This window comes from Scyliorhinus torazame, chromosome 14 (assembly GCF_047496885.1).
Source record: "Scyliorhinus torazame isolate Kashiwa2021f chromosome 14, sScyTor2.1, whole genome shotgun sequence".
NCBI classification, from domain to species: domain Eukaryota; kingdom Metazoa; phylum Chordata; class Chondrichthyes; order Carcharhiniformes; family Scyliorhinidae; genus Scyliorhinus; species Scyliorhinus torazame.
Window position 1 is genome coordinate 35,521,854 of NC_092720.1, and position 25,574 is coordinate 35,547,427.

Below are 25,574 nucleotides of genomic sequence, written 5' to 3' on the forward strand. Positions count from 1 at the left end.
GCGTACGGTGTGTTAGCTTTTATTGGTATTGAGTTTCGGAGCCATGAGGTCATGTTGCAGCTGTACAAAACTCTGGTGCGGCCGCATTTGGAGTATTGCGTGCAATTCTGGTCGCCGCATTATAGGAAGGATGTGGAAGCATTGGAAAGGGTGCAGAGGAGATTTACCAGAATGTTGCCTGGTATGGAGGGAAGATCTTATGAGGAAAGGCTGAGGGACCTGAGGCTGTTTTCGTTAGAGAGAAGGTTAAGAGGTGACTTAATTGAGGCATACAAGATGATCAGAGGTTGGATAGGGTTGTCAGTGAGAGCCTTTTTTCTCGGATGGTGATGTCTAGCACGAGAGGACATAGCTTTAAATTAAGTGGCGATAGATATAGGACAGATGTCCGAGGTAGGTTGTTTACTCAGAGAGTAGTAAGGGTGTGGAATGCCCTGCCTGCAACAGTAGTGGACTCGCCAACACTAAGGGCATTCAAATGGTCATTGGATAGACATATGGACAATAAGGGAATAGTGTAGATGGGCTTTAGAGTGGTTTCACAGGTCGGCGCAACATCGAGGGCCGAAGGGCCTGTACTGTGCTGTAATGTTCTATGTGGAAGGGGAGCTGAAATTATGGCACACAGTTACAGGAGAGGGGAATTTAGAGCAGTCACTTGCTGTATAGGCTTAAGCAGGGGATCTTGGCGAGTCATTGGATTTAGGCGGGTGTTAGAGGATAGTTTAAGTGACGTCAGAGATTAAATTGGGTGCGTGGTCATGGGAGTAAAAGGTGCATGAGCCATTTAATGGAGTCTAATGGGATTTGGCAATGAGAGCTAGTTCATAAATATAACTTTTAATTTTAAGAATAGAACTTTTAGGTTGTAGGTTAATAGGGTAAATGCAGTTAATTGTCACATCTGGTTTAGAAATTAGTAAAAAGAAATCCTGAAGTAAATTAAATTCAAAAATGCTATGAGTTTATTACACCTAAATGTTTGGGGCAATGTTGGCATAAGAGGTAAACAGCTAGAAAGATAAAAACCAGGTGGATTTACTTCACTAAAGAACTAGAGACATGACATCTGCAATCATTTCAGTAAAACCAGTCAGAGGTTTTGATTTGGGAGTTAGACCGGAATTACTTTGAAACATTCAGTAATCTTTGAAAGTTTGTACAATCCATTTATTTCTTCAGAACAAATAAGGAATTTCAAGTTAGGAATACTTAACCTAAAGGTCCATTTGAGGACATCCCAGAGTTTGCTACTTGTCATGGAGGTGGAGCTTAAGGAGATTGCCTGATTTCAATTTATCTGGATGTTTGCTGGGAGAGGTTAGTTGCAGCTCAGATTTCTTGTGTGGTGCAGCTCACGGAGAGAAGACAATTGAGGTAAATAACAGTTCCTGCACTCTAAGCAGAGAAAAGGTTAACTTCAACGTTTGCCTTGTAAATGCAGGTAGAGTTTAAACTCAGTTTGGATTTTGTGAGAGAATTTAAACTGAAAATTTGCCTAGCTTGAAGTTAGTGGATAAAACCCAAGTGGTCCTCACAGAGTCTTGTAGCCAAAGAAAGCAGCCAGCAGATTAACTTGGGAAGTGTTGAGAAAGTAACCAGGACAAGGGACTGAGGCGTTCACAGTCAAGGGAGAATAAATGAAAGTTTTACCTCCAAGAATAGCTGGAACTGAGGAAAATTAAAGTAGTTTTCGGAGGACTATGGAATACATCTGGGTGATCCGAACAAAAGTAAATAACTCTTAAGATATGATGAAGAGAATCCTTGGGAAAGTAAGAAGTCAAACTGACTGCATAACCTACATAGTTATAAACCATATTGTCAAGTTAAGAGATAATATTTGTTTTGTTTTAAGACAATAAAGTTTTCTTTTGTTTAAAAATATGAAATCTTGTGACATAATTCTATATAAATTTAGAATACCCAATTCATTTATTCCAATTAAGGGGCAATTTAGCGTGACCACTCCACCTAACCTGCACATCTTTGGGTTGTGGGGATGAAACCCACGCAGACACGGGGAGAATGTGCAAACTCCACACGAACAGTGACCCAGGGCCGACATCGAACCTGGGACCTCGGCGCCGTGAGGCAGCAATGCCAGCCACTCCACCACCGTGCAGCTCCATGACGTAATTCTATTGATTAAAACAAGATGCCTGGCTTTCTCTTTAAATTTTAGCATTCCCTAACTGAATCGTAGCAACGCCATATTGGTCAGGGTATGTGAAGTGACACACAGGGAGGTTGCAGGGAAAGGGAAGGGTTGTCACGAGTGTCCCAGGGTTTAGTTGGGGTCAAGGTTTCAATAGATTCATCCACAATGATATTTCTGAAGTTGATTGGGGCTTATTCACAAGGGAAGGATCAATCCAGAACAGGATGGTAGACGATGATTTATCGGCAAGGTCAGGGAAAGCGACAATGAGAAGATTAGTGCGGCTTGTTCCCCACCAGGAACAGCTCCTAGGTCCAGGGGATCAGGCTGTTGTGAATGTTAAACTCTGGCGATCAGCATCGGGGGCACAATGATGGGGGGCGGGGCGGGGGGGGGGGGGGGGAGGGGGCGGGGGGGGTGCAGGCAGTGGAGAATACTGCAGCAGGACCCCAGTGATGGGAAGTGAAGCCAGAAATTGGCAGAAAGCAAAATGGGGAGAGGAGAGGTAAAATGCGTTTGGATTGGCAGAAATAATGTGTTAGTAAGTTTTTTTTTAAAAGTTACAGAAAATGTAGAAATGTCATGGCAGGTTTACAGAATTTGCAGTCGAACTGTCTGCAGTTTGAAAACCAACAGCCTGGAGGTAGAGCAAGATAAAGGCTTCATTTTCACTTTCAGACCCCAGATAAAAGGTCATGGCAGTGGTCTGATTTTTCTTTCTTTCTTGGGTTACTGTTAGATCGAGTCATTGTGGACCCAGTGATTTACAGAGTTTCGCAGTTAATTCCAGAGGTACCCTTGAAATAATAATAATCTTTATTAGTGTAACAAGTAGGCTAACATCAACACTGCAATGAAGTTACTGTGAAAAGCCCCTAGTCTCCACATTCCGGCACCTGTTCGGGTACACAGAGGGAGAATTCGGAATGTTCAATTCACCTAACCCCCAAAAAAACCTGAGGTGGGAATCTTACAAATTTCAATTCATCTGGACACAACAGAGCTGACTCCCGTTCGCTCATGTCTGTCTTTCACATCATTCATATGACAGAGCTAAAATAACAGTGAGCTGAGAACATTAATTTCTGCATTGACAGGAGCAGCACTTTACTGATTGGTGAGAAGTGATGTTGGTGTTCCTCCACCAGGTGGCAGCAAAGCTTCTTTCAAGCATTTGCACAGGTTTTATTCTAATCCACTTAACTAACGAGCAGATTTATTGGTTTGAATTATTGTGGCGTGCCAATCATACCTTTGCAGGAGTTGCTGTAAATACTTAGCATTTATCTTGTTTTGTCTATCTCTTTTTTTTTAAGAATATGGGAATTAGAAGCAGGAGTAGCATATTTGGCCCTTTAAGCGTACTCTGTCATACAACAGTGATGACCTTGTACATAACTCACCTCCCACACTATCTCCAAAACATTAATTCCCCCAGTGTCCAAAAGATAACATCTCTGTCTTGAATGCACCCAGTAATTGAGCATCCACCGTTCTCTGATGGAAGCTTTTGAGTTAAGAAAATAGCTCCTTATTTCAGTCCTGTATTGCTCCTTATTCAGAGATCAGCCTCCCTTGATCGCCTGGACTTTTTCCTCCACCATGTGCAGCCCATCCTTATCCAAGGTATGTGACCTCTTTCACCTGAGAGATGCCCTTGCCTCTCTTAAGGCAGACACCCGCGTTGGAGAACTGCCAGAGGATCTCTTCCAGGTTGTCCAGGTGTTCCTTCTTGGTGGCTCTTGTAATGAACACGTCATCCAGGTAGGCAGTCACCCTGGGAAGCCATTGGAGGATGTTTTCCATTACCCGCTGGTAAATAACACACCCTGAATGGAAGCTGGGTGTACTCGTATTACCCCCTGTATGTGCTGATGGTGAGATGCCTTTGAGATGTTGCGTATAACTCCAACTGGAGGTACACATGGCCTATGTCCAGTTTCGTGAATGGGTGACCCCCGCCCGATTTTTTGACACATGGCATGGGGTACCAGTCCAAGCGGGAGACCCTGTTTCCTGTCACCTCATAATCGCCACACTGGTGGACGGACTTGTCCGGCTTCAGTACCTGGGCACTGCCCACTCTACAAAGTGTACCGGGCTTACGATGCCCAAGCTCTCTAGTTGGCTCAATTCTTCATCCACTTTCATGACCATGAAATATTTGAGCTGAGCCTCCGGGTCAATATATGTTTTGACCCCCTTTATTTTCCCCGGGCCCTCCTGGAAAACTTCTGGATACTTTCCGAGGACTTCATGCAAACCGCCAGTACCCATCTGGAAAACCTGTTGCCAGTCCAGACGATGTCTTTGTAACCAATCACAGCCAGGAGGCTAGGCCCGGGTCCTTGCACCACTACGAGTGGTAACCTGCCTGACTGGTGTCCATGAGTAACCCGAGTCATTGTGGAACCGATTGATGCTGGTCATTGGATCCCCGATATATGTTGCCAGCCGGGCCTTGGTATCCCTCAAGCCCAGGTGCAGGATTCCCAAGCGGAGCCTACGGAAAGTTTGTTGTCCGATAATAGAGATAGCAGTTCCCGTTTCAATTTCCATGCCCAAGGGGTGACGTCTGACTTGAAGCTGTAGTCTAATGGGACCACTTTGGGGGCTGTGATGCAGTTTAACTGCATTAGATCTAATTTCTCAGGCGGGGTAATGTGCAGAGCACTGGCTCGTCGTCGTCCTCCGGGGTGGTGTCCCATTGGGTCTGCCTGTGGCGCTGTTTCGGCGATGGCTGGGTTAATTGAACCCCATCCTTGGGAGGTGTCATCCTTCGGAACGGGGCCGGCCAGTGCTGTGTACGCCATAATCCATGGAACCGTGGAGCTCCTGGACCCCCTTTTCCACGGGAGAGGGACACCTCTATAGCCCTTTTCAGGTCCAAGGCCAGCTCAGCTATCCGTTTCCTTTGAGTAAACCAAAAACGATCTCTTAACATTTCAGGAAGGAATGAGCCGAAGTCACAATGTTCAGCTAACTTGTGAAGGCACATCAGAAATTCCGTAACCGATTCCCCTGGGGTTCATTCAGCCGTATTGAACGGTACCCCCGCAAACTTAACGACAGCTTAGGATCATAACGATTCACGACAAGTTCCACAAGCTCACCAAAGGTCCTCGAGTCCAGGGGCGCTGGGTAGCTGAGGCTCTCGTATTCCGCGAGTCCCACGGTGACATCGATTGACGTGTCCCCATGGGTCACGTGATGGTTACACTATCTGAAGGTATCAAAGATAAGGGGCTGCTTTGTCCTGGATGGTGTGGAGCTTCTTGAGTATTGTAGCTGCACTCATCCAGGCAATTGGAGAGTACTCCATCACACTCCTGACTTGTGCCTTGGAGAGATGGTGGACAGGCTTTGGGGAGTCAGGAGGCAGGTTACTTAGGAATTCTAGCTTCTGACCGACTCTTGTAGCTACAGTATTAACATGGCTCGTCCAGTTCAGTTTCTGATCAATGATAACGCCAGATGTTGAGGGTCCAGGTATTATGATTCTATGAGGCTCTGTGTTTTTAATTTCAACCCTACTCCTCAAACTCTCACTCAGCCCTTGCTTAACATTCATCTGATTGATAAATGAATTCAAGCTGTATTGAAATTGATTTCGATGAAGGCATTTGATAAGGTGCCACACATGCAAGATAAGGGCTCATGAATTAGGGATTAAAATATCAGCGTGGATAACAGACAGCAAGCAGAGTGTGGGCATAAACAGGACTTTTCCAAGTTAACAGGCTGTGACTTGTGGAGGGCACAGTGCTGGGACCTCAGCTATTCTCAATCTGAATTAATGACTTGGATGAAAACATAGAAAGTAACGTATCTAAGTTTGCTGATACTATCAAGCTAGGTGGAAAGGTAAGCTGTGGGGAGGACACAGAAAGGCTGCAAAGAGATATTGAAAAGTGAGTGGGCAGCAAGGTGGTAAATGGATTACAATGTAAGGAAGTGTAAATTTATTCACCTTGATCGAAAGAATAAAGAAGCAGAACTTTTTTACAAGGTGAGAAACTTGTAAGTGTTGATGTTCAAAGAGACTTGCGTGTGCTTGTACAAGAAGGGCAGAAAGTTCGCATTTGGGTGCAACAAGGAATTGGAAAGACAAATGTCATGTTAGCCTTTAGAATCATGACAGTCCAGAAGGAGACCATTCGGCCCATCAAGTCTCCACCAACCCTCTGAAAGAGCATCCTACCTAGGCCCACTCCCCTGCCCTATCCCCGTAACCCCATATAACCTGCACATCCCTGATGTATAGGAGGAAACCGGAGCACCCGACGGAAACCCACGCAGACACGGGGAGATAGTACAATGAAGAATGAGAGGTGATTGCGTTCTGAAGGGACTTGATAGGGCGGACGTTGAGAGGTTGTTTCTGTTGTTCAGGGAATCTAACACCCAGGGACATAAATTCTGGATAAGGAGGTGAATCATTTCGACTTGTGGTGAGGAGAAATTGCATCACTCACAAGGTTGTGAAGTTTTGGAATTCCCTGCCCCAGAGGGTTGTGGATGCTCCATCATTGAATACATTTAAGGCTGGAAGAGACAAGAGTTTAGGTGTTAGAGGGAATTCAGGGAAACGTGGAGTGAGCGGGGAAATGGAGTTGAAGTTCAAGATCTAACGTGATCGTATCGATGGGCAGGACAGGCTTGATGGGCTGTGTAATCTACCCCTGCTCCTATATCTTGTGTTCTTGATTGAGAACCGTGTATGGATAGAATGGAGGGCAGGCCCAATAATGAAAAGCTATCCTTTGAGGAAGTACATAGATATGAACAGGACATATGGCCGCATGCTGTACCAAAATGCTACAGAACCGGAAATGCTTTCTTGGAAGATGGTACCAGGGTTGTTACTAAGACTCAAAGCTTTACACCTCCTCTTATGCCTGAATTGGCATTTCCTGATTTCAGGATAGATTTCCGACCAAATGGGGGGTGGGGGCAGACAAAAAACGCTGTGCTGGGTGACTTAAAATTGAAAACGGGACTGAAATAGGGACACCTTTGGAACTCTGGATTGTTAATGCACCATGTGGCTGTCCTGTGCCTCATGCATGAAGTGATACTGCTGTCCTCGGACCTGGTTAAAGAACAGAAACATTTACACCAGGATGCTGAAATGTCGCCATGATACCTGCAAGGGTGCTTGAGCAAGTTCAATAAAAAAAAAACCTTCTCATTATCGGATGATAACTGCTTTAAATCTTGGTTTGCTTAAAACCACCTCCGATGGACTAAAGGAAGGAAGCTCTCTGTACCATCTGCAATAGATCAAGGCCTGAGTATTTCAGCCAGGTGGTCCGCCCAGCAGAGGATACCCGGCTTTAACTGGTAGAAAGGTGGGGGGGGAGCGCAGTAGCGACCAGAACGTCCGGCTGTGAACAGGATGGTGCTCTGCAGTTCAGATGATTCTCCTGTTAAATCTGCTGTTGGTCGCAGACTGGCTAAATTGGACTTTCTCACAAGGTGCCGCTTGATTTGATCAATCAATCCCCTGAATAAAACATGATTTACAATGCTTCTCAGAGGTTTATTTACGTTGATTCTTCTGAAATATAAAATCGCTTGGGAGACTGCAGCTTTAAATGCAGATTTGTTGTTGACTGAAAAGTAATTCAGCATAATATGAGGATGTACCTTTAAATGCTTTTAAAGCCGTGTGGCTATTTTAATCTGAGATGTGTACGCTGTGCTTGTGCATTTTTTTGTTTTATTATTGGCTCCGATCCCCTCCTATTCCCAGCATATTTTCTCTTGAAGGCTAGTTACATGATCAGCTACCTGATAAACTTCATTGCTTGCAGTAATGACAGGATTGCGTAACCTCTGCAGCAGAGGCATCTCTCTGCAAGAGCAGCTGAGCGCAAGTATTTTCACTGTTACCCTGCAGGCCACGTACCTTAGTGCAAAGAGCTTCAGTGTTTTTTTGGCCTTCCCTTTCCTTAGAAGGCTTGAGCTGCGCACACGGTCTTATAGGAGTCGAATAACTCAGCCTCCCACATTAGTGTAATAGTTTGATTCAGGTTTGGACTGAATATTGAAATGGTGTGTTGCAGCCAGGAATCCATCCATGCAGGGATTTCAGAGGAAGTAAATGCAGTAGTAGCTTTTTGCTGTTACTAGGCGATGATCTCTCCAAGTATGCTGTGCTGTGCTCACAAATAGCACAGATCCAGTATTGTTTCCCTTTGCAGCAGATACTTCTCCGCAACCCCTCTCCCTCTCTCCCTCTCTCAAACACATTGTTCAGTATTGATACTGCACTTGTTAAGAATGCACATTCAAGAGTAAAATATATTTCCAAATCTGAGACCACTGAATATGTTTAACTTCTGTTCCTACTCCTGAATCTCCCATTGCCACACATTGTAATTCAGGCAATAGCATACACTGCAGTAATTTAGCCGCTTCCCTTTCTGCCTTGGTGCTGAGGGCTTGGCACAGAAACTGCTAGTACAGAGTTAAGTACAGGAACTCGTTGCACAAGCCCATTTCCTATAATTCCATAAGGCAGTATTTAGTAGCACTTAAATGCACTCCATATGCACCACTCTAGATTGCTGTGCTTTGTTTGGCTTATCGCATTGGATAATGTCAATACTGGGAACAAAACTGTACTGATGGATGCAATGTGTCAATACTGAGTACTCTCAAATGGTGGTATAGTACTCATTCGGGACAGTGTAAAATTATTTCTCCTTCAATTCAAATATATACATTAACGCCCAGTAGAGGAGGACGCTGTAATGTGCCACTTTTAAATTCCCACATTAGATAGCTCTGCAACTTCACCATTTATAGCCAAAACTGCATTCAGATCCACTGTGCCTTCCGAAATTGTGGGCGGACCTTCCCCAGCGGGTCAGGCTCTGACTGAAACCCGGCATGTAGCTCTCCAGCTGGACAGCCAAAATTCTAATCCAGATTTCGGATCTGGGGAAGCTGTGGTGGTACTTGACCCAGATATCAGGGCGTCAGCACAGAAAGAAAGCCGCTCCCCCCCACACCCCATGGGCATGGTGACATTAACATCGGGGTTCTCACCTCAACACACAATAATTAGCATTGGGGTTTCGCCATCAGCATCGGGGGCTCTCATATAACCCCCCCCCCCGATAGGTTGTCTCCTACCCTCACCACGAGCACCAGTATCTCTCTTTTTCTCTCTCTCTTTCCCCCCCCACCGGATATTCGCCCTCCTTCCGGAACCAACTTACCTTTGAAAATGAATGAAAATCGCTTATTGTCACGAGTAGGCTTCAAATGAAGTTACTGTGAAAAGCCCCTAGTCGCCACATTCCGGCGCCTGTTCGGGGAGGCTGGTACGGGAATGCCCCCAGCGAGGCCCCCCCTTTGCGCCCCCAGAAAGATCCCCTCGACTGATTCACATTTTTCAGAACCTGTTGTAAACCGTCAGCGAGGTATGAATATTCAGTGGGGTGGGGGAGGGGGGGGGGGTGGTCTGGAGACATGGTAAGTATATTTAAATGAGGGCCCGCCCTTTCTGGGCGTCAACCTTGTTAAGCCGCCAGCAAGGAGCGTGAAAAATCGGAAAACGCGATCTCGCCGGCGGGAATTGCGTTTTCCGATTCTTGCGAGATTTTGCACCTGAGCCGCCATTCTCGCTGGCGGCCAACGTGGGCTGAAAATTGCCTCTAATGGCACGGTTTCCACGGATTAGTGTTCATGACCCCCCAGACTCCAATGATTCATAGCCCCAGTTTATTCATGGACCTTTGAGTATGCTGTCCAAATCAGTGAACCATATTAATCAACATAAACATCAAGTGCTTGCTCATTAGTCCCAGTTTACCAGTGCTGAAATGGTGCCATTGCAAAGGTAGTTTAACTATATTATACAGGGCGGGGAGAATAGGTTTGATAATTGAAATCCGGATAAAATCTATTTACGAATAGGGCGTCAGGCGGCACAGTGGTTAGCACTGCTGCCGATGGCGCTGAGGACCCGGGTTCGATTCCCGGCCCTGGGTCACTGTGTGGAGTTTGCACATTCTCCCCGCGTCTGCGTGGGTTTCACTCCCCCAACCCAAAAAGATGTGCAAGTTAGGTGGATTGGCCGCGCTAAATTGCCTCTTAATTTGAAAAATAAAAGAAATGCGTACTGTAAATTAATTATTTTTTTTAAAAATGTATTTACGAAGACGAGAATGTGGCCACCAGAGCTTAAACGGGTTAACCTGTGAGGAATGGTTGCATAACCGCGGCTTGTATTCTCTGGATGTAAGATGCTGCGGAGCGATCTGATCAACGAGGTTTGTTTAAAATGAATTTGATGGGGCGGGTGCAGCAACCTAACTTCCTCGCAGGGTAATCCTCAGCAAGGGGGCCAAAGCCTTTAAATGTGAACCAGGATATTTAGCTGTGAAATTAGGAAGCACTTGCCCACTCAAAGGGTCGTATAGATCTGAAACTGATTTCCCCAAAGGCCTGTGGATGTTGGGGGGTCAATTGGAACTTTCCAGACTGAGATTGACAGGTTTTTGTTGAATGTCAAGGAACCTTGGTCAGCCATGATCCAATCGACAGACTGAATGGCCCATTCCTGATCCTGTATTCCTAATTTATTCAATTAAGTTAAATTAAAATACTCTATATATGAAAAAACGTGCAGCCTCGGCCTGTGTCCCATCAGCATTATGTGGTTTTGGGACTGAAAAATTGGCAATTAAAAAAATTATACATATATGTTTATTAAGGTTTTAAAATTTTTTCAAGTGGTGGTGCAGCAAAATTAATACATCGCAGTAAACAAGGAAAACACAGCTCAACATGCATGAATACCGAAAGGGACAGGAGAACGATATTATAACCGGCTCGGTACAATCCTTAGGCATGGCCCAATACCACTATGAACCCCACCAGAGACCAAAGATGAAGCCAGGAAAACATGGTAAAATGGTGCACACCCTCCCAAGACATGTCTGCTCGTAATTACCACGAGAGTTCAGGGTACATCTTCTGCGCCATGCTCGGACGCGCACCAATATATATCTCCACCAGCTCCAGCAGTACCAAAGGCCCCAATGACTCACCACAGCCTCCTCTCCTCAGATACCAGACCCGTCGGCACCCATGCAGGAACCAATCACGGATTCTTTATACCCACCCGTACAAATTTAAAAAAAAACGCAATTCTAAAAGGGAGTTACATATATAACCACGCAACGCAACTTAACCCAAGTCTCAGGCCCAGTACAAAACCAACAATATTCCATATGTTTCTACGGAGAGGTCTGGCAACTATATGTATGGATTATGATCAAGTCTCCAGGGCTTCCCAAGACAAACAGAGGAAGAAGAGCTAACAGAAGTAAACTACAAGATGAAAGATTCAGGGCCCAATCCCTGGTCCATATTTCCCTGGCGCATGCCGATCACCCATCAATGAGGAGAACGGGCTGCTCATTCAACCAAGAAAGCGTCTGTCTGTCTCTCTCTCTCACTCTCACACTCTCTCTCTCTCTCACACGCCTTTGCCTCCATGTTTACAAAGGAAATGGATGATGCAGATATAGTAGCCCAGGAGGAACATTATGAGATATTGGATGGGATAATCATAAAGAAAGAGGAAGTACTCAAAGGATTGAAAGTTGATAAGTCTCCAGGGCCAGATGGATTGTTTCCGAGGCTACTGAAGGAGGTCAGGGAGGAGATAGCAGATGCCCTGAGTTTGATTTTCCAATCCTCACTAGACACAGGGGAGGTACCGGAAGACGAGAAAAATGCAAACATGGTTCCATTGTTTAAAAAGGAATCGAAGGAAATGCTGAACAATTATAGGCCAGTTAGTCTTGCGTCAATGGTGGGCAAATTAGTAGAATCAATCCTGAGAGACAGGATTCACTGTCACATAGAAAAGCATGGAAGTGTCCGGGGTAGTCAGCATGGATTTGCTAAAAGAAGGTCTTGCCTCACAACTTTGATCGAATTCTTTGAGGAAGTGACAAGAAAGGTTGATGAAGGCAGTGCAGTGGATGTGGTGTACATGGATTTTAGCAAGGCATTTGACGAAGTCCCACACGGCGGATTGGTCAAGGAAGTGAAAGCCCATGGGTACAGGGCCATGTGGCAAACTGGATTAAAAGATTGGCTTAGTGAAAGGAAACCAAGGGTAATGGTCAGTGGCTGCCCTTGCAATTGTGGAAAGTTGTTTCAAGTGGTGTTCCACAGGGCTCGATGTTGGGATCCTTAATGTTTGTGTTATGTATTAACGATTTGGACGTGAGCATAGGGAGCATGAATGGGAAATTGCAGATGACGCAAAGATTGGCAGTCAATGTAGAGGATAGCTATAACCTTCAAAATGATATGGATGGATTAGTGGAGTGGGCAATAAAGTGGCAGATGGAATTTAACACCGAGAGATTGGATAGGTTGGGGTTATTTTCCTTGGAACAAAAAGGGCTGAGGGGTGACGTAATTGAGGTGTACAAAATTGTGAGAGGAAGAGATAGTGGACAGGATAAATTGTGTACCCTGGTGGAGAATTCTAGAACCCACAGGACATAAATTCAAGGTAAGTGGCAGAAGGTGTAGAGGGGACATGAGGAAAAACGTTTTTACGCAGAGAGTATTGGGAGTCTGGAATTCGCTGCCCAGGTTGGTGATGGAAGCAGAGACCCTGAACTCTTTTAAAAGGTACCTGGATCTGCACCTTACGTGCTCTAAACTACAGGGCTGTGGACTGGGTGCAGAAAGGTGGGATTAGAAAGGGCATCTGGGTGTCTGTGGACAAGATGGGCTGAATGGCCTCCCTCTGTGCTGTAACCTTTCTATGATTCTATGACCTTCAGTACACCCCAAAACCTACACCCCAGCCAGGTCTGCATCTGTCCAGCTACATCCAGGGTAGTGCACCATTTATACTGAAAAAAGGGATGATTACCCCCAAACCCAGCCGGGGAGATCCCATCACTGGAGAGAAGAAGAAGTGTCAAGGCACACAACAATTGGGCGCTCTGGGAGGGGGAGCCAGTTCCCTCCTCCGAAGCTTTCCCTGAACCAACACATCAGACCAGGATTAATAACAGCACCCTGCTCACTGGGGGAAGAGAGGAACTAGAAGGGGAAAAACCCCAAGGGAAGAACACCCAAACTGATCTAAAAATATCAGCCATCGTCCAGCACCGTCTGCCTTCACAGGAAGGATACTATGAACAATCGCTTCAGCAGACCAGCCAAGGATTAACCAAACCCACCTCAGCGTGCGCCACCACTCGTACATCCTCCCATTCTAACAGCTCTTTTTTTTAAAAAAGAACCGAAGGAAAAATTCCAGCCTGAAGGCAGAGTCTGAAGGAACCTAGTCCTTCCCAGGGTACATAATCTGTCCAGGCCACTGAGGGAGAAAGGCCTGTATTCCGAAATTCAAAATAAAGAAACAAACTAAAGCCCGATGCGGTTAGCTCGAATTGGAGGAGGGGGGGGGGGGGGGGGGCGGGGTGGCTATCCTCAATCTCCGGGAAGACTAAAGTAACCCTATCATGCAATTCCACTCCAACCACCCACCCATCACCCTGCCCTGGCTCCACTCATCTTTGTTATAAATGAGATATGGGGGGGGGGGGGGGGGGGGGGGGGTGCAAAAAAAGCACTCCCCTCCTATAACCACCAGGGCTATCACACTTAATGACAAAAAGGAGTAAAGCTGAGCACAGACCATGGGCGAACTTCTCCCGAAATGGCGCGATGTCCGCCGACTGGCGCCCAAAACGGCGCCAATCAGACGGGCATCACGCCGCCCAAAAGGTGTGGAATGCTCCGCATCTTTGGGGGCCGAGCCCCAACATTGAGGGGCTAGGCCGACGCCAGAGGAATTTCCGCCCCGCCAGCTGTCGGAAACGGCCTTTGTTGCCCCGCCAGCTGGCGCGGAAATGACATGTCGGGGCGGCGCATGCGCGGGAGCGTCAGCGGCCGCTGACAGTTTCCCGCGCATGCGCAGTGGAGGGTGTCTCTTCCGCCTCAGCCATGGTGGAGACCGTGGCGGAGGCGGAAGGGAAAGAGTGCCCCCACGGCACAGGCCCGCCCGCAGATCGGTGGGCCCCGATCGCGGGCCAGGCCACTGTGGGGGCACCCCCCGGGGTCAGATCGCCCCGCGCCCCCCCCCCCCCAGGACCCCGGAGCCCGCCCACGCCGCCTTGTCCCGCCGGTAAATAGGTGCTTTAATTTACGCCGGCGGGACAGGCAATTTATCGGCGGGACTTCGGCCCATCCGGGCCGGAGAATCGAGCGGGGGGGTGGGGGGGGGGGCCACCAACCGGCGCGGCCCAATTCCCGCCCCCGGCGATTCTCCAACCCGGCGGGGGGGTCGGAGAATGACGCCCCATGTTTCACATCATCGACTCAAAATGATTTTTTGCTAGAACAGGATAACAGGCGACACTCGCCCTCGCGCTCACCTCTCGCACTCCCCCACAGGACAAAAGACAGCAATAAATAATCAACAGCATAATTACAAGGGTGTAATGTCCAGGATTATAGAAGAACTGCAGGATAATTACACCATCTTTGTTGCTGGAGAAGGCCGACACCAAGGCAGGACCAACGAACATGCCTCGGGATCTCTCAAGGATTCCAACCAGCGAAGGGCAAATGTTTTTAAAATAAATGTGAGGATATGCCCTTGTTTATTTAGTATATTAAATTATTTATAACCTACTGTTACACATTTGCTTACTATTATTTTGGTAAAATCCTGAATATACCCGTTGAATTGGTAAAAAGAACTACTTTTTCCTTTCTGCTTGTTAACAGATCATAAGCACACCACAGCGATTGAGCAACTCTGGGAGTGTTCTGATTGGAAGTCCATACACCCCCACACCAGCCATGGTTACGCAGAGTCACGTAACAGATGCATCCTCTTGGGTCGCAGGGTAAGAATCAACCTTTTCTTCAACACTACGTTCCAATTTAAGGAGCCAAATCGAAAGAAGATCCGTCAAAAATTTAATATACATACGTTCAAACGAAACTCCTACCAACAAATAAGTTTACAATCAAAGGTTGAATTTTGGCCGTTGATGTAGGCTTAATTGTTGGATGTGAAAGATCTGTTATTTAATTTAAGATGGCAAAGAGATCTCTGATTTGCTTGGCGAAATGCCCTGATATTAAACTGAGAGTGCAGTTGCTCGAGGAGGTGGTGGACAATGAGGGTAGCTGTGCCGCTGGTCAGAGGGCAGTGTGCTGCTGGTCAGGGAGGGAGCCGCTGGTCAGAGAGGGAGACATTGGATGGAGGGAAATGCTGGAGTTTGTTTATTTATCTGCAGGTGCACTGGCATTAACTCAAGGTTGAAATTCTTCCAAGAAAATCATTTTGATTATTACGATAGCGGATGCCTAATTTATTAAACTTAAAATGTGCCCCTTGGTGGTTTTGCAAAATTGGCAATGTACTTTATGTACAGAGCATTTCTTACCCATCTCCTACCGTCCAGCCACCTGTCCACTGACAACAAATGCTCCCAGGACAGTGTTGTCCAGTAGGAATCGCCAGCTTCCTGCACGAGAGGCTGCAGTAACACAGTTTCAGTAACTTGGGCTATTTTTAGAAGAAAACATCTTGCATGTGCCGGTAAAAGTACCTTATACATGTATATTTATGGAACAAGCACCTCACGCCTTTCAGTATTCAAGGGAATAAGGCAGTCACAGCGATCAAAGTACGCTCGCACACTTTGCCTTTCATCTTAACCGATTTACCAACAAATGCACCAGACTGTTAGAGTACACCGTGTGAATACGAATATTGAATTCGTATCCGCAACAACTGATTCACTCTTTAGAAGAAATATATACTAATTGGAAATGCAATTAGCAAAGATACGTTGAGATGGTGAGATAATAATAATCTTTATTATTGTCACAAGTAGGCTTACATTTACACAGCAATGAAGTTACTGTGAAAATCCCCTAGTCACCACATTCCGGCGCCTGTTCGGGTACACTGAAGGAGAATTCAGAATGCCCAAATCACCTAACAAGCACGTCTTTCGGGACTTGTGGGAGGAAACCAGAGTACATGAAGGAAACCCACACAGACACTGGCAGAATGTGCAGATTCCGCACAGACTCCGCACAGACAGTGACCCAAGCTGGGAATCGAACCTGGGACCCTGGCGCTGTGAAACAACAGTGCTAACCATTGTGAAGCAAGTTGGGAGCTTATTGTTTCTCTTCCTGCACATGGCGGGGCACCCAGCAGATTTTCATCTTGAGGGGTGCCACTCCACATCGACGATGGCTGACCAGGAGTCTCTCCTACTCTTACAGCCTGCCACTGGCCTGTTTGAAGGGTGTTCTCGCTCAACCTCTTTGGCCACGTTACTAACACAAACCTTTCTTGGCCTCAGATCCTGGAGTGGGACTCAAACCTGGAAGTGTTGGCTCAGAGGCAGGGATGCTACCCTCTGCACTGGGCCACAAGCCTTCCGCGGGCGAGAGGATTGTCCCTCATGGGAAGATTGAGCAGTTTGAGTCAATATTCTCTGAAAAAGGATAGGGAATAATCTCAATGAAGCATAGAAAATTCTTTGAGGGTGGTCAGGGTTGGTGCGGAGAGGCTGTTTCCCCCGGATAGAGAGTCTAGAACCTGGGGACATTATCTCAGGAATAATGGAGCGACCATTTAGGACTGAGATGTAGAGAAAGTTCTACACCCAGAGGCTTATGAAGCTTGAGAATTCTCCACTCCAGGAGCTGTGGATTCTTAGTCATCGATTATATTCAAGAATTAGATTGATAGATTTTTGGATACAAAGGGAATAAGTGAATATGGGGATAGTGCAGGTAGGTGGAATTGAGGTAGGAGATCAACCATGAGCTTATTGCATGGCAGAACAGGCTTGAAGGACCAAGTGGCCTGCCCCTGTACCTAAGCTCTCATGTCCTTACTGGAGGACCCTCGTGTGGAGCATAAATACTGACGTCGATGTGTCGGGCTGAATGGCTTGTGTTGTAAAATATTATGTAACCCCATCTGGTTTCCCAGCAATCCTAGAAGGCAGTTTCAACAGATCAACATCTTACACTGTGAGATAAAGTTTGGAATTGTTCGAAACTGCACAGCTGTTGTGCATTTGGCAGCAGTAGTACCGTGCCATTTTCCAAGTCTCTGTCCAACATGCGAACAATAACATGGAATGAAGGTCAGATTCTCAACAGCCTGCAACAGAATGGATATCTTAAGAAAGGAATCCCAAGGTGCCTGATCTCGGGGACACAAAACCCATGGTTTAGTCAAGGGCACCACTGCTGTTATGGGGAACTTGGACTTCCAGCTAACACAGAGATCGAAGTGTCGTAACGTGGTTTCTGCTGTTACTGTGTTTTTCAGCACAGCGGGAAACAGTAAGGAGGCAGGCTGGAGGTGCTTATCACAAGATTTATTTTCTATTGGGGCTGGTTTCGCACAGTGGGCTAAACAGCTGGCTTGTAATGCAGAACAATGCCCGTGGCGCGAATTCAATTCCCGCATCGGCCTCCCCGAACAGGTGCCGGAATGTGGCGACTAAGGGCTTTTCACAGTAACTTCATTGAAGTGTACTTGTGACAATAAGCGATTATTATTATTATTATTATTATTATTATTATTATTATTATTATTATTATTATTATTATCCCCCCCATCCGTCCTCTATCATCCCTCCCAGTCAAGTGCTCAATGAAAATCAAATGCAACTTAAAATGCAGCAAAACGCTGCCTCACAGCACATGGGACCAGGGTTCAATTCCACCCTTGGGTGACTGTCTCTGTGGAGTTTGCACTTTCTCCCTGTGGGTTAACTTCCAAAGATGTGCAGGTTAGGTGGATTCGCCATGCCAAATTATCGCTCAGTGTCCAAAGATGCGCAAGTTAGGTTACAGGGAGTGGACCTGGGTAGAGTGCTCCTTCGAAGAGTTGGTGCAGACCTTATGGGCTGAATAGCCTCCTTCTGTGCTGTAGGGAGACTATGAAATGTTTACTTGACTCGTTGTTGACGTTGGCAGTGGGAGAGGTGAAGCCAAATCATCCCATGTCAGATCTCTACCACCAATGAGTATAGCTGGTTTTATATTACTCTAGTGTTTTTGGCTCAGTGAAGAATCAGACCGTTCAATGTGAAGCACACTCATCAAGAGCTTCTGGTATTGTAAACGCAACCAATGCTTTTCCTTTGAACCAGTACAGCCATGATTACAAGAAGGAATTTTCTTCTGTACCATGGGCCATAGCTACTCCCACTTTTGCCACTTGTCAACATATTGATAGCAATTGCATATGCTGAATATAAAGCATAGCAAGGTCCCATAAAAGCAAAGGGATAACAAGGAGATACAATTTTTTTTGTGATGCTGATTGAGGAATAAATGTTGTCCAGGACACTGGGGAAAACTCCTTGCTCTTCTTCAAAATGATGTTGTGCGATCTTTTACATCTACTTGACCTTGCTTCTGTGAAGGTAATATTGCGTACATCCTTGATCTTGTCACTATTGAGGGGTCTCTTTGAATGTCGCTGTTGCGTTAAAACAGCTCATTGTATATTTATCAGTTTTATGCTTTTTCCTTTGCCCCTTCTGAATTGTGTTTTTTTTAAAACCATGCATTGCAATGTTAATTGCAATCCTGGTGCTTAAAATCGTGAGTGTTAAATTCACAGCTGTCCTGGATAGTTTAGTATAAGTAAATGCTCTGTGTGGCATGCTACTTAGCAAGAAAGTTGGAGATTCCAACTCCTAATTTGTGTGGAGCTTGTGGAATTGAGTTGCTGTGGGTGCCACAGGTTGTGGTCCAGGGTGGAGGTAGGGAAAGGGGAATTTGGTGGCGTTCTTCCTCCTGGCATCTAATGATGCTGCAGTTTTCTTGTGTGGCTGTTGGCCACAGCTCTACTGTGAGGCTGCCACTTTTCAACCAGCTCCCCAACCAGAGGTACTGGAGGTGGCAGGCACCTCTGGAAGTAACCCAGCGTGAGTCACCTGTGTGTAATTGTGCCAAAATGTTGAAGACCTGATTTTAAATACTTTTCACTGCTGGATAACGGGAAGCTAGAGATTTTATTTTTATGCAGAGGCTTGCTTTGAATGCCTTCCAGAAGCCGTAATGGAAGCAAAATCCATTCGGCGTTTTACCAGGGAATAAATAAATGAAATAGTAAAACTTGAATTGGTATCAGGAAGGAGCAATGGAATGGGAAAATGTGCAAGGTTCTTTCCGAGAGCTAATACAGGCTCAGTGGCTTCATTAACCTTGTATTCTGCTGTAAACCCCTATGATTCTAGCAATTCAGGGGAGAAGGGAGAACAGTGGTAATGTCACCGGACGGGTAATCCAGAGTCCCAGACTTGTGCTCTGGGGACATGAGTTCAAATCCCACCATGGCAGCTGGTTGGATTTGAATTAATTTAATGAATTTGGGATATAAAACTAGTTTGTCTCAGTGGTGGTGGCCATGACAGCTGTCATAGATTATAAAAAGTTGAGACTCTATGAAGTCTATGCAGTAATGCACTACTGCATTTCATTCTTGGTCCTACCATGAGGAGAACATAGAACATAGAACAATACAGCGCAGTACAGGCCCTTCGGCCCACGATGTTGCACCGAAACAAAAGCCATCCAACCTACACTGTGCCATTATCATCCATATGTTTATCCAATAAACTTTTAAATGCCCTCAATGTTGGCGAGTTCACCACTGTAGCAGGTAGGGCATTCCACGGCCTCACTACTCTTTGCGTAAAGAACCTACCTCTGACCTCTGTCCTATATCTATTACCCCTCAGTTTAAAGTTATGTCCCCTCGTGCCAGCCATATCCATCCGCGGGAGAAGGCTCTCACTGTCCACCCTATCCAACCCCCTGATCATTTTGTATGCCTCTATTAAGTCTCCTCTTAACCTTCTTCTCTCCAACGAAAACAACCTCAAGTCCATCAGCCTTTCCTCATAAGATTTTCCCTCCATACCAGGCAACATCCTGGTAAATCTCCTCTGCACCCGCTCCAAAGCCTCCACGTCCTTCCTATAATGCGGTGACCAGAACTGTACGCAATACTCCAAATGCGGCCGTACCAGAGTTCTGTACAGCTGCAACATGACCTCCCGACTCCGGAACTCAATCCCTCTACCAATAAAGGCCAACACTCCATAGGCCTTCTTCACAACCCTATCAACCTGGGTGGCAACTTTCAGGGATCTATGTACATGGACACCTAGATCCCTCTGCTCATCCACACTTTCAAGAACTTTACCATTAGCCAAATATTCCGCATTCCTGTTATTCCTTCCAAAGTGAATCACCTCACACTTCTCTACATTAAACTCCATTTGCCACCTCTCGGCCCAGCTCTGCAGCTTATCTATATCCCTCTGTAATCTGCTACATCCTTCCACACTATCGACAACACCACCGACTTTAGTATCGTCTGCAAATTTACTCACCCACCCTTCTGCGCCTTCCTCTAGGTCATTGATAAAAATGACAAACAGCAACGGCCCCAGAACAGATCCTTGTGGTACTCCACTTGTGACTGTACTCCATTCTGAACATTTCCCATCAACCACCACCCTCTGTCTTCTTTCAGCTAGCCAATTTCTGATCCACATCTCTAAATCACCCTCAATCCCCAGCCTCCGTATTTTTTGCAATAGCCTACCGTGGGGAACCTTATCAAACGCTTTGCTGAAATCCATATACACCACATCAACTGCTCTACCCTTGTCTACCTGTTCAGTCACCTTCTCAAAGAACTCAATAAGGTTTGTGAGGCATGACCTACCCTTCACAAAGCCATGCTGACTATCCCTGATCATATTATTCCTATCTAGATGATTATAAATCTTGTCTCTTATAATCCCCTCCAAGACTTTACCCACTACAGACGTGAGGCTCACCGGCCTATAGTTGCCGGGGTTGTCTCTGCTCCCCTTTTTGAACAAAGGGACCACATTTGCTGTCCTCCAGTCCTCTGGCACTATTCCTGTAGCCAATGATGACATAAAAATCAAAGCCAAAGGTCCAGCAATCTCTTCCCTGTGAATGAGCAGAAGCTGGGAGGGTAAGTCCAGAACCTTACTCATTAGCAGATGCCATGGGGTTAGCTCACCCATCCGCCTGTGCAGTAGGGTGGGGAGAAAGGGAAGGAAAATATATCAAAACGGGGAAAGAAAAGAATGTTGGTTGTCTTTTATTGACACAAAGACAAAATTCTGCAGATGCTGGAAAAGTGAAAACAGAAAATACTGGAAACACTCAGCAGGTGCACCGTCAATGGCCCATCATACAGTCAATTTAATGACTGCCACCCATCCTCTTGGCCCCTTATAGCCCCATGCCAACTTAATGCAAACCCACCCACCATCCTTTGCTCTTCCACCTTACATACATCTCACCCAGTGTAAGGACTAGGAGTCGGCAATTCAGCCCCTCGAGCCTGCTCCGCCATTCAATACGATCATGGCTGATCTCATCTTGGCCTCATCTCCAACTTCCTGCCCGTTTTCCATAATCTTCATCCCCCCACTAATTAAAAACCTATCCATCTCTTCAAATTTGTTTAGTTGTCCGGCGTCCACTGAACTCTGGGGTAGACAATTCCACAGATTCATGACCCTTTGAGTGAAGTAATTGCTCCTCATTTCTGTTTTAAATTTACCAAACCTTAGCCTGAAACTATGGCCTCTTGCTCTAGAATGCCCAACAAGGGGAAATATCCGCTTTATGTCTACCGGTGCAGACCCGCTGGGCTGAATGGCCTCCTTCTGCACTGTAAACTCTATGATTCTCTGATTGAGATCTCTGCTGTTTCAGAAATGCAGCAGCTTTTCTGGAGAAAACACGAGGGAGGGAGAGAGAGACACACATAGCTCCTTTCCTCTGAGTGTCCAGCTCCCTGACTGCTTCCCCTCGCTCTCTGAAAATGATCCCAGTCACCGCCTGTTGCCGGGCAGAATACAGCCATTTGGCCAATTCAGTGGCCACCATCCAACCAGTCAAACCGAGTCCCACCAATCTCTCAGGTGCTTAAAAGTCTGAGTTCTGCTGTCCAAAGGCTAGCATAGTGTTCCTTGTAACCCTGCTTGACTTAAAGATATATGCCATTGTTGTGGCCCTGGGGGTACTCATGGAGAGGTTCCAATTACCAAGAGGAAACGGCCTGAGATAGATTCAGGTCAAAAACTTCTTACGTAAGGAAACAACGACGTACCCCCAGATACCAGGACACTTGTTAGTGGAAGATCAGCTGGACGCGGGCGACCAAGAGAAGGGAAACTGCAGAGCTTTATGCGCAATTGTTGGAGGAGGTACGCTCCCTCCCTGGAGACCAGGGAAAATTGGGAGGAGGAACTAGACATAGAGATAGAGGGAGAACTCTGGAACAAAGCACTGCACAGGTCGAACTTCACCTCCATGTGCTCAGACCTGTGCATGAGGTCTAACATGCACAGACCTCACCTAACCAGAACCCAAATGAGTGGGTTCCTTCTGAAGGTGGAGGACAAATGCGGACAGTGCCAGAAAGGCCCGGCCAACCACATCCACATGTTCTGGGCCTGCCCATGTCTTGTCGGGTACTGGACAACCTATTTTTAGGCGATGTCCAGGGTTGTGGGAGTGAGGATGGAGCCCGGCCCAAAAGTGGCATTCTTCGGGGTTTCAGATCAGCCAGAACTCTTTATGGGCAGGGGGGCTGACACCGTAGGGTTTGCCTCCCTGATTGCCCGCCAGAGAATCCTGCTCGACTGGCAATCAGCAGCACCACCCAAGTGCAGGGCAGGAGACACAAATGAGCCACGGGACAAGGAGGAAAATGAAATGAAAATCGCTTATTGTCACAAGTAGGCTTCAAATGAAGTTACTGTGAAAAGCCCCTAGTCGCCACATTCCGGCGCCTGTTCGGGGAGGCTGTTATGGGAATTGAACCGTGCTGCTGGCCTGCCTTGGTCTGTTTTCAAAGCCAGCGATTTAGCCCTGTGCTAAACAACAGAGAGGGAAGGAGAGGGGGAAGGAGCGGAGTGTTATGGGCCAGGGTTTAGAGAACCCCAAAGTGTAGCATGGAGTTCACCTGACCCACAACGTTCAATAGATTGTGGTATGGGGAGCACATGGCCCACTCTACAGGTCTGGTACAGCAGAAATGGAAAAATATTTTTTTAAACAAAACAATGTTTATTCTATGAACTCAAGTTAACCTTTTTAAAACATACAGTGAACATCTTAGCAACCATTAATTCAAATACAACCCCCAAAGACCACAACACTAAGTAAACCTTCAAGCTTTCCTTTTTAACATCCATACGACTTAAAAACAAAACCTTTATCAGAAGCACATCAGGTTAAAGTCACGACTGAAAACATTTATAATTCTGAATTCACCAAATGATCAAGAGATAGTCTTTTGATGGCAGAGAGAACAGCAGTACAACTGCTTGGTCTGGCTTCAGCAACACTGAAAATGAAACTAAAACACACCCTGCAGCAAACAGCCTAAAACGAAAGTAAAAAGCTGACAGACAGCCCAGCTCCACCCACTCTGACATCACTGCAGTAGTAAACACCCATTTCTTAAAGGTACTCTCACTACAGATATTTATATACACACCCATTTATAAACACCCATTTCGTAAAGGTACTCTAACATGACAGGAGGCACGCAAAGAAAACAAGAGGAACAAGGGACAAAGCTGCAGGGGACTGGTTCGAGGGCAAGCTGAAGTCCAAACTAATCTGTAAATAGACACCTGTGAATACATGCTCTCACCACACACGGGATTGTAACAGATGTATGTCGACTAAAGGGGGGCCACGGCCACAGCGGGGGGGAAGATAATTGCCTGTAAATATATGTGCTGACTTCTGTTTGTCTTTTTTATTTTATTTTTGTTGCAAGGTTTTGTGATATGTAACCTGTGAATTGTAAAATATAAGATGTGAAAACCCAATAAAAACACTTTTTAAAAAAAAAAGAAGATATATGTCATAAGTATCCATGAATCAAAATGATAACAGCAGGGCGGCATGGTGGCACAGTGGTTAGCACTGCTGCCTCACGGCGCCGAGGACCCGGGTTCGAGCCCGGTCATGGGTCACTGTCTGTGTGGAGTTTGCACATTCTCCCCGTGTCTGCGTGGGTCTCACACCCACAACCCAAAGATGTGCAGGGTAGGTGGATTGGCCACGCTAAATTGCCCCTTAATTGCCCCTTAATTGGAAAAAACTAATTAGGTACTCTAAATTAATTTTTTAAAATTGTAACAGCAAAAATATATAACAAGGAAATGAGGGACGCGATTTAACGGAAGAGTCCCTAAGTTTCATATCAAGCGTGTTTGGCTGGGAGTTTCTTCCCGGATCTGTCGGCGAGTTCCCCACTGCTATCTAACCATACTTAGTCACTTTTCTGGGCCCTGCTCTCTCTGGGCTATCTTCGAATTTGGCTCATCACTGAGGAGCTGAACTTGCTGGCCAGAGATCGGGCTGCCAAGGAGATACCTCTTTTGGAGGGGTCCCCTTTACCCATCCAAGGCACCCCATCCCCTTTCCAAGATTGTATCTCTCCCCCCCCACCTTTAACCCTCCACCACCCCTGACCTGTCAGGCCCCCATTCCCCACCCACGCACGGGAATCTGCCAGCTGGACCTGTTCACATTCCAGACTTAACTTAAGTGCAACCTCCATCATGCTTCTTCCTGGGGACTGCTTGTAGTTCCAACAGGTCCACCATTCAAACAAGAATCTGTCTCCAGGGCGGCACTTCCCCCTCAGGTAAGTCCCATCTTGAAACAATTAAGACTGATCCCAATGTAATATCGCTGTGGGGTGGCCATGTTTCAGGTAGGTGGGATGACGATTAATTTTCAGTTGGGGGTGTGTGTGGGGAATACACCCCATTATCTTTTTGGAAAGAGGCAAAGATCGTGGCCATGATCATCCATCCTCGAAACTTGGAGTTTCTAGTGCCGCTGAGAGTGAATGGAGCTTTGGCGGGAACGCCAAATTTTCCACTCTTGCTTGCAACAGGTCCCATCACAAATTAGACTGGCGAATCCCTCCCATTGTTACAAGTTTGGTGCAACTGCTAAAAATAGAAAATATGAGTCTGGAAGTTAGAATTGTCTTTTGTTCAGGCTGGTTGTTCAATGATGACCTATCTCCCAACATCCCTATTAGTTAATTGTGCGATCTAAAGTGTGAGATTATATGAGGCATCAACATGGAAATAGATAGAATGGTATCTCCAATGTAGAACTAACAACTGCACAGATACCAAGAACCAAATGATCCCACTCTGTTTTGTGGTTTCTAGGACATATTTTCTCTTGCTTTTATTTTACTTTTTTATAAAAATCTGCAAATTAGTTTATCCAATGTTCCCAACAATTTGCATACATCGTAAAC

General features: G+C 46.2%; 1 protein-coding gene across 7 annotated transcripts in view; it reads left to right on the forward strand.

Annotated features, from left to right (window-relative positions):
• Positions 1-25,574, forward strand: part of LOC140389631 (transcription factor Dp-2-like) — a 246,866-nt gene that overhangs the window by 165,408 nt on the left and 55,884 nt on the right. For all 7 annotated transcript variants that reach the window (XM_072473918.1, XM_072473917.1, XM_072473919.1 and 4 more), the window contains one exon: positions 14,948-15,069. In XM_072473918.1, coding sequence (XP_072330019.1) covers positions 14,948-15,069 — 122 coding nt within the window. The remainder of the gene's footprint in view (positions 1-14,947; positions 15,070-25,574) is intronic.